Below are 10,302 nucleotides of genomic sequence, written 5' to 3'. Positions count from 1 at the left end.
AGGTAAGAGGTACTGTGTTTCCCACCATAACTGTGGTTCCTGATATCTGCTGAGTTCAAGACCGAGCAGACCCAGGAGCTATGAACATTGCCTTGGCATGCTGGGACCTTCCAGCATAGCCAAAGGCCACTCCAAATGTGCATGCCTGAGCCCCTGGCCCCTCTGTCACAGGTTACTTAACATCACACTTCCCAATAACTTTTACCTGGATCCAAACTTCATTTATTGATTGCTGGTTTGTTTGGGTTATTTTTAAATACAGTAATTTTATGGATTAATTGTATAGGAAACCATTTTTGGAAACGGTCTTATTTCAGATGGATGCAATTAGAAATTATTTTATTGCTGTAGAAAGAAGGACAATGGACATGAAGAAGTACCAATGGGGTAATGCCTGGTAAAGTTTATTTGAATAAGAGTAACGTGAGCTGGCAAACAATCTACTGGTAGTTACAAATCTGATTTTGTCTCTTGCTTTGAAATACTCCATGCTGATTTGATTTTAGTAGCTTAGTAACTGTCTTCTCTCAGTAACTGCTCAATGTCTCACAGGTCTCATTTTGATAGACGACTTTTCCTTTAACTATGACGTAGTTGATCAGTGTTTCATGTCCCCCAAACTGGTAAATCAAGTGCTCCCACCTAAAAAGACACAATGTTTAAGAATATACAAACTTGCATAAAAACAGGTCACATACCCAAACAGGTCACATACCCATTATACCCGGAAATTTTAAAATATTTGCTTGAAAATGGGAAAATACTATTCCATGTGTACATGTTGACTCTTGCTGCATGAGTGCAGTGAGTTGATATACAGATCAGTGGGGAATTTCTTCCACAAAATAAACAGGCATTAATAGATAATTTGTTATTAGGCATTGATTATTTGTAATAACAGTCCCAAAATCTTAGGCTCTATTTTCCACTGAATGAGTAAGGAGAATGAAAATGGGTCTGAAATGCTAGCAGTGTCCCTTTTTTAATGCATAGGTAATTTCTCTGCTCTCCAAACGTGGTAAAAAACAAAGTCCCAAATGTTAAAGCACATTTGAAATGGCAATGGAAGAACAAACCTTGATGAATTTATGATAACAAGATCCCCCTGCTTGCCGATCTCTAAGGAGCCATGTGTGTCCGATTTCCCCAGAGCATAAGCTGCATTAATGGTGGCAGCTGCCAATGCTTCATTCATTGACATCTTCATGTTTACACAGGCCAGATGCATCACCATAGGCTAGTAGACAAGTAAGGGGAAAATGGGAGTTACCAGCAACACAAAGCTGTTTATGCTTCAAATCCCTAAGCACTCTCCTTCTTCCTTGCACAACAGAGGGAGTTGTTCCACGTAAGGTAAATCTTACCAACTCCAAAATGAGAACTCTAAAATCAGGAATTCAAGAGCTTGTTTTATAAGCCTCTCAGTGCATATAAAGAATGGAACCCCTTCCATTTTCAAGAATTTCTGGCTAAAACTGCCAACACACACAAACAAGCATGAGCAGCTGCCTATGTGGGGCATACAGTCTCTTCATGAATACGAAGACCATTAATAGCATCCAAGGTCTATACACAAGTTGTACTAGTAAGAATTTCATAATTTTTCAGTGTCATAAGTATTAGAAGTGGCTTACCATTGAAAAACAGTATGCATTAGGATTAAAATCGCTGCCAAGAGCAACTATAACTCCTTCTTCCAACATTTTTCGAGCTTGAGGTTGCTTCAGTCTAGCAGGAAAAAGACACTTGTCAGTACGATTTGGTTAGTTATTATACAATGGTTTACAAAACCAAAAGTCATCACTCACTTTAGCTACCTTCATGCATTTGGTTTTGGAGATGAAAGCCCAAATTGTCCTCTTGCATCCCTACCTATCCCCCCATGTACAACCTAAATGGGAAGTGTGATCCACTGCTTTTGCAGTAACAGCATGTGACAGCAGTCAGTATCAACCATCAGGCTCCAGGACACTGAAATTCTGGTGTTTATCCAGACCTCAGCCAGAGTTTACAAGGTGAAAATCTCCATTTCTCAAAAAAACCTAATTTTCTAGTCCTTACGTCTTCAAAGACAGGCTCCCAAATATGAGCAGTGGCACATGCAATGCAATAGTCCCTTCCTGATTATTTAGTCTGTGACTTTAATCTGCATACATTAGAGGATCTTCTCACTTAGCAATTATAATGCAAAAGATCTTTTCAATATCCTCAATATCAGGAATAAACATTTCAAAATTGTTTGGCCACTCAATCAGTCTGGGTAAGTGTTTTCAAGGGTGGACACTATGAAATACGCTCACTAGGAAGTTTTAGTCATAATCACTGTAGAGCCATTCCAAATCTATTGTGAGACTTCTCAGAAGTCTCACAGATTTTTGAGGATTTCCACCAGAAATAAGACATAAGGAGGCTCATTCAGGTCTATGTGCTTGTGATTGTCTTCACTGATCCAGACTGATCCCAAAGGCATGGATACATGCTTATGCTTTTGCATGAAAAGACCCTAAACCCACAAATATGGGTTTGCTGCTATGAAAGATTTCCTTCTATCTAGTGGCCTTACCTTAGCATGTAGGCAGTTGTTGGTAAAAGGACAGCAGCACACTTAGCTCTTGCCATGGCTGTGATACCTTCATCACTAACTTCTTCCAGGTGGCTGATAGCCCGGGCTCCTAGTTCAGCTCCAAGCTAAGCAAATTTTCAAGAGAATTACTCACTATTCTCAATTAATTCAGTAAAATAAAGTTGTTTCCAAACAACTAGAGGAGACAATTCACTATTAACGTAAAGTTTACTAGAAGAGAAATAATAAAGAATGCTTGAAAGAACAAACAGAGTACAGAGGCAAAATATTTGTTAATTTACTGCAGGACAAGCTTTAGCCATCCACGGAGCCAAAGCATACTTTCAGTGGTGTTTTTAACAGCCAACCATGCAAACTGTGGGAGAGCCAGGGATAAAAACATTATCAACTCCTGTTCATAAAGGATACATTAGAAAATGGTTCACAAAACTGATACTAGTTGCAGAACTAAAAGTCCAACTGCTGCCTTCAATGGGGAAGCCAGAAAGGCTTTTATGATCAATCAAGTTTTGTTTTGGTTTTGTTTTTTTTTAAATACAGCATAGAATAACTTGACCAGACTCCACAGGAAGGAAGCAATGTTTAAACAATGGTAAAACATGGACTGAAAGTGACTTTCTTTTTCAAGATATTTGGGAATGTAGTCTTGACTAAACTACCCCTCTGAGTGTGCTCAGACATACTGGTCTGAGTAATAAGACCGCTGAGTGTGCTCAGTGCACACTTGACTTGTCGCTGCTAACGGGACATTTAATGAAAAAATATTTTTCAAGTTGTATAGAAACCATGTTTTTGTCATTCTTGGGTTCGTGGATACCCACCTTCCCCATCTGTATCCCATGTGGAAGATAAGCAAAGTCAATGTTTGATTAGCCAATGCACATTAGTCCCAGAGGTCAAGGTTTCCTCCCGTGTCCTCAACTCCAAAGCTGCACAAGTACTGCACTTCCTATCATCTGATACAAATACATGTCTATGAATGGTCTATTTTATAAAGTCTTAGAAAAGAAAGGTTTGAAAGCTGCAATTCTTTCGCAGATTCAGCTCTCATAAGAGCAAAAATGGCTTAACTGAATCATAAGAAAGGCGCACCTCAGCAGATTTCATCGGATGGAGTTCATCACCATGGAAGTTAATCTGTAACCCTATATCTTTTCCAGCTTGAAGAATTCTCCTTGTAGACTCCAGATCAAAGACTCCCTTCTCACAGAACACATCTATATTGTTAACATGTATTTCACCACTTAGGTTGAGTTCTTTCAGTTTAGGGAGATGGTTACTGATAATGTCTTCTGCGGCTTCAGTAGCAGTTTTCCCTCTAATGAAAACAAAATGTTACAGAGCAATATGAGTAACACCTTTGAAGTCTGGCACATGTTCAAGCCATACATGCATTTACTAGATTACTTAGGAAATGATGTAAATATGAATCGCTCAAAAAAACTTCAGATTAAAAAATGTAAACCCACTGTACTTCCTGCACTCTGAAACATGAGTTACTTTCCATTCAAAGAATATTAGACTGTACTACTGTATATTTGTTATAAGGTTGGCATCTTGGATGCTAAACAAGATATGGGATATTTTAAAGCAAATTCTTCTGCTTTCCTATTCATTTATTCTGACCTCCTTATACTGTATTCCAAAACATAACTATTTAAAATACGTAAATGAGTATTTAAATATGTTAAATGGTATTCATGCAATATTTCTATGCAAATATCAAAGCTCAAAGGGGATGTGCAGTACTAGTAATTATTTTTAATTTACCTCTTCTCCTTTTATATCATTTACAGTGATGGACAGATAACTATTTCTAAATCAGAGGGACCTCCCAAGGTTTAAATTGCCAAAGTTAGAACCACTTTTGAATCCTCTGTTACACAAAGATAACCCAGGAGAAATCAGTGAATGCTTTTGAAAGAGCAAATAATCCCAGAACATGAAGTTGAGTTAGTATTTTGCAATTTTAATATCCAAAGATAGATGTACATCAGTTAAATATCTGAGACATCTCAATTCTCCTTTCCGGCACTGTAAGATGTGCAGAGATTGGCTCTGCAGAGTGCCACACAGGACTGAACTGGGAGTTATGCAATGGCAATAAATTCAAGAAGCCAAATTCTGCTTGAATTTATAAACAAGGATGTGCAGTTATAAATCAGAGCAGAACTGTGCTTGCTTTCATTCACCCCTCACTGACACAGTCATTGGGGTTGCTCAGGCTTTGACCATGCCAAGCCTTCTCCTTTTTCTTCCTTTATTCAGAAGCCTTTGAAGGAATTTTGTCTGAAAGATTAGGGCCAGAGCCAAGACAAACCAGAGGGAAACATTAAGTCTAGGTTTCACTCCTTAGAAGATATAATGCCCAAAAACGCAAAACAAAACTGCTGGTGTTTTAATGCAGGAGACTCCTGCTCAGGCACCACTTTGAAATGTCTTGCCAAAGATGAAAAGGGCCCAATGAACCCTTGCCAACTGAAGAAAACAATAAAAAAATCAGACTTTCCCAAAATCATGATTTTGATTCAAAATGATGACTAGAGGGACCAGGAAAGAATTGCATAATTCCTCCTGTTCAAAATAAAAACCCAAGCCAGAGAAAAAGTTTGAGGGATAGCATAAAATTCAAGCAAAATATTCCAAACAAAAACATTTGATTGAAAAGAGAAGAGGATTTAAGAAGACCTAAACTGGAAAATACAGATAATTCAGTATTTCCTTCAGGAAATTTCCTCAAATCCCCAACTGCCTTTTCTCCTTATTTAAAATACAGTATCCTTACTATCTGTATTTTGTTATGCTTGATGTTCATCAGTGGGGACAGAAGCATGCAGAGACTGAGAAGGTTCACCTGTCTTTCTCACATGTTAATATGTTTGTAAAAACACTGGAATTTATTTATTCCATTAGCTTGTAGAAATGCTTAAAGTATTGGTGGGAAAGACTATTTCTCAGGATTTTGACTGAGATCCTCTCAAGGCTTTTTAGAGGAGGAAGAAAGGAAGGGCTAAGAAATATATATAGTTTTGGGTAAAATGTCAAATTTTTTTCCCATTAAGTCCTCCAAATTTTAGTGGAACTTCTTGAAAGAAGTAGTTGGTGCTTTCAGCTGATTTTAGTTACTTTATTCTTTACAATCTTCCAGTTACTGGAGATGATACAGGATTCGTTTTCAATAGTTAGATTAACAAAAGACAATTTCTCATTCTGCCCCAAATACAAAATAATTAGATTGTTAAAAAAAATGTCTAGGTCATGTTTTCTTGAATGGGGAGAGGTAGGGCTTTTTTTGGAGTATTCTTTTTTCTTTTAATGAACATCTCTTAAATATTGCCACATAATAGGCCTGCTTCCATCTCACATGCCTTGTCTTGCAGCAGCCTGCTGCTTAGTATGTCAAAATACATATGTTTCACATGCACCTACCTATCTAAAACTCCTCATTAATTCTTTCATACACTGAAATCTGGTAACCTGAAGACATTATTTTCATAAGGAAAAAAAAGTCAAAGCTAGAAAGGCTTTTTATGATATGCCTACTTGAGCTATCGAAATCATTGTGATTAAACACATTTAGTTTAGTTTTCTACTCATCTCATAGCTATAAGATGTATGCAAGTATTCATTGCATGGAAGCGTAATTAAACTTTGTCTACTGAGGTACATAAGGATTAAATACAGTATTTTTTGTTGTTAGCTGACAAAAAAAAATCTCATGGCAGAGACTAAGCTTGAAGGATAGCAGCAAATGCAAGAAGAACTTTCTGTACAGGAAATCCAGTAATCTGTGTTACATCCAGTGTGAGAATCAGCTGGATGTAGCTGCATGCAGGGGTTCTGTGCTAAGTTTTGCTGGTATTTAGGAGTCATTAAATACTGTCCTCCCATCTTCTTTCAAATTAAAACTTAGGACAGCCTTCTGTAAATACTGACTTGTTTCAAGTATGTTGCATTTTAGGAGTGGGGCAGAAGAAATCTTTCTGAAAATAACAGCCAATTTTCAATGCAAAGCAGTAATACTTAACAAGAGCAAGCAAAATTAATCTCATTACTTCGGCACAGAATGAGCTCCACAGTACGTTGAAGAAATGCCAATATCCATGGACCTCTTAGCACGTTCAATCACCCTGAGCATTTTGAGCTCTGTTTCCAAGTTTAAGCCATAGCCACTCTTGCACTCAACCAATGTGGATCCTGCTCTGAGCATGCGTTCCAGTCGGTGTTTGAAAGTACTGAACAGCTCTTCTTCCGTGGCTTTCCGGGTGTGTTCCACAGTAAAATGGATTCCTCCCCCAGCCTGGTGGATCTCCATGTAGGATGCACCTGCCAGCTTAGGGGAAAAAAAAGAAAACAAAAAACAACCCCCCCCATACAATTAGCTATGAATTGCACATTTTCTATCCAAGGGATTCTGTAAAGTGCCTTGAGGTCTCTTTGCAGTGAGAGAGACAGCGAGGGGAGAAAAAAAATCCCCATTAATTCCTCCTCCCTTTCCCTCCTCTCTCCCTTCCATTTAAGTGAAGAAATGAAGTAAGAAGTGACACAAAGAGAATTATTCTGAAGATTTGCTTCCCTCTGAATCCAAGGGGAAAACTGGACTCTAGCTCAAAATTCATTTATGTGGAAAAAAAAGGTGAAAAAAAAATCAATATTGAGATGGTAATAGAAGGCAGTACTTTTATATTGCTTCAATTAATGCAAAAATATACCAAGGCTGGCTGCAAAGGTTGCAGTTACACTCCTCTATCAGCCTACCACTATTCAAAATCATCCCTCCTCCCTCAGATTGTCTGACAGAAATCATATATTTTTCTATAATGGAAAGATGGGAGTCATTAGAAAGCAGAAATAGTTGTACATTAAAAAAAAAAAAAAAAAAAGGAGAAAGAAAAATCCAGCTGTGTAATTTTACGCCATTACCTTCATTGCAAACTCATGAACCCTATCACCAGCCCACACTGGATGTGTATGTGCATCTACCAGGCCTAAAGAAAACAAAGTAAATGTACACTTGAGTTACTTCAATGTGTAAGAAAAAGGATTATGAACATAAAAGGAAAGTGAATAGACAGTGGAAGCTCCCATACAATGTCTCTATTGGTTAGAGAAAAAAAAAATCCAACCAGCCAAATATCTAGGATTTTCTTAAGAGGCTATTAATTTTCTTTCGATTTTTTTTTAGGTCCAGCACCTTATGCAAAATGTCTCCAGGTAAATGCATCAGTTGCTAAGTTTTTCATATTATTTTGATTATATTTTCAAACTGTAGAAAAAATGATAAATTACAGGCTTTGAAAGAGTTCATTAGACTTCAAGCATTGAAAGAGTTAATTAGATTTTAAACCTGTGCTCTTCAAAAAAGGTAAACTGCTTAGGCCAGGCTTAGCACACTAGCATTTCCTCTAGCAACAGTCCACTTACTACAGAGGGAGCTTTTTCTACATGCTGTGAAGCTGACACTATTGAGTGCCCGGAGGTCTAACAGCTCATGTGCTAACACTACTTGCGTAGTTTAATAGGCTTGCCCAGGGTTGGGGGGGGGTTATCAGGTAAAGTTGCAGAGTATGTGACTTAAAATACCTTTTGCCTCCAACTGGTTGTGGGCAGGATGGAGAAACTGAGTTTTGTGGCTGAATTGATGATGGGCAGAAAAGAGAGATGAATCTGAAAAGTCACTTGGTGACTTTTACCAGCTACGTTACTGTTGTGATCTATGATACAGAGGAACACATGTAAAGATGAGAAAGAGGTCAAAGCTCCACCACAAAGCCCGAAAGAATCACCTCTAGTGCCATAATTTTCTCCTTACAGCACACCTGATGGGAACACTGTGATATTCTGTCCCCAGCACAAGATTCTATCATTATGAATATAGAAGAAAAAGGATGGAGTGACATTTAACATGCATGTACTTGTCACCACACAGCATTCATAGAATCACAGAATGGGTAAAGTTGTAAGGGGCCACAGTAGGTCATCTGGTCCAACCTCCCTGCTCGATCAGGGTCATCCTAGAGCACATGGCACAGGATTGCATCCAGATGGTTCTTGAATATCTCCACAGAAGACTCCACAACCTCTCTGGGCAACCTATTCTAGTGCACAGTCACCTGCACAGTAAAAAAGTTTTTCCTCATGTTCAGGTGGAATTTCCTGTGCTTCGGTTTCTAAGTCTGTTGCTTCTTGTCCTATTGCTTGGCATCACTGAAGAGAGCCTGGCTCCATCTTTTTGACACCCTCACTCATATACATTGATGAGGTCCCCCCTCAGTCATCTCTTCTGAGTGCTGAACAGGCCCAACTCCCTCAGCCTTTCCTCATAAGAGAGATGCTCCAGTCCCTTAATCATCTTTGTTGCCCTCCACTGGACCCATTCCAGGAGCTCCATGTCTCTCTTGTACTGAGGAGCCCAGAACTGGACACAGCACTCTAGATGTGGCCTCACCAGGGTTGAGTGGAGGGGAAGGATTACCTCCCTTGACCTACTGGCAGTGCTCTTCCTTAGTATCATTATGAAAAAATGCACCTACCTGGTAACACGCACTTCCCGGAGCAGTCAATTATCCTTTCAAATGTTGCTTCTGAAAACTGATTGCGAATTACATCTGCCTGGCCCACAGCTTTGATACAACCATCCCTGCAAAACAGAGACAACAAACAAGGAACGTACAAGCCTGTTGAAAAGTCAAGTGCTCAGTGACAGAGCTCCTGGAACAACAGAGGCAGGACCTTGAGCAGGACTGAAGGTGCCCGTGGGGAGGTGGTTTGCTCATTTTACAGATGCACAGAAAACAATGAGGTAACACCAAGTGTTCCAAGCTGTTTGCCATAATGTTTGTCATGTCCTCTGCTTAGATCCCTCTAGATAACACCTTGTTACTCCTCTAATTCCAGACAGATAACACTGTTTTTCTCCTGTGGGTCAGCAAATATACAGCATTCCTCCAGCAGGTATCTATCTGCGGGGTTCTCTTCCCTTCACAGAAAATCAAACTGTCATCATCTGGAGCTGGATCGTGCCCCGTGCCCTGAGAAACCATAGGGATCAGCCTTTTCAGGGCTGATCTTTGGTTGAATAGCAGCGTTCTGCCAGTGGAGCTTGGGGATGGTACCGGGAACTCTGAACCGCGCTGGGGGATCTCTTCCACCCTTGCACGGGGCTTCTCCTCACCCCACCGGTGGGCTGAGCCAACAGCCGGGCAGAAGCCGGCACTGGGGGCGAGGGCAGCTCGCAGTGACCCCTTCCCGCAGCCCCCTCTGCCGCCCCCGCCCCGGCCCCGCACTCACAGCCCCACCACCAGGCTGGCGCTCCGCAGCACGGCCAGTTCGGCGGCGCCGTCCCGCCGCAGGTACCGCTCTCCTCGGCCGCAGACCAGCACCAGCTGCTGGGCGTTCTCCAGCAGCAGCCGCTGCCGCTCCCGGCCCGCCATGGCCGCAGGCATCGAGTGGCGGGGCCGCCGCTCGGCTCAAAGTCCCCCGGGGCGGGCGGGACAGAGCCCCTCCTGCCCCCCGCCCCGTCCCGCCTCGGCCGCGCTCAGCCCGACCCCGGACCCGGCCTTGGCTCCGCCCGGCTTGGTCTGTCCTAACTTTGCAGCAGCCTGCTCCAGCGGAGGGATGCTTGCTCGATTCGGTCCAGGATAACGGGACAGCATCCGTGCATCGCTCTGATTCACCATCAGCTCCGAAGTACCGGCTTTTCCAGCTGGGACCTCCCA

The 10,302-nt window shown here is 41.1% G+C and overlaps 1 protein-coding gene across 1 annotated transcript; it reads right to left on the bottom strand.

The window, feature by feature from the left end:
* Positions 1–383: 383 nt before the first annotated feature.
* On the bottom strand, positions 384–10,053 carry AMDHD1 (amidohydrolase domain containing 1). Its single transcript, XM_051784073.1, has 9 exons — positions 9,875–10,053; positions 9,118–9,224; positions 7,508–7,572; positions 6,640–6,917; positions 3,677–3,902; positions 2,564–2,688; positions 1,635–1,728; positions 1,077–1,237; positions 384–642 (listed from the first exon to the last, which is right to left on the bottom strand). The coding sequence occupies exons 1-9, from the start codon at positions 10,027–10,029 to the stop codon at positions 528–530; spliced, it is 1,326 nt and encodes a 441-aa protein (XP_051640033.1). The 5' UTR covers positions 10,030–10,053; the 3' UTR covers positions 384–527.
* Positions 10,054–10,302: the final 249 nt, after the last annotated feature.

Source organism: Manacus candei, unplaced genomic scaffold (genome assembly GCF_025592945.1).
Source record: "Manacus candei isolate 608988 ecotype Guabito, Panama unplaced genomic scaffold, ASM2559294v1 h1tg000018l, whole genome shotgun sequence".
Classification (NCBI taxonomy): domain Eukaryota; kingdom Metazoa; phylum Chordata; class Aves; order Passeriformes; family Pipridae; genus Manacus; species Manacus candei.
The sequence above is the reverse complement of the archived record's forward strand: the minus strand, read 5'-3'. Positions and strand labels throughout refer to the sequence as shown.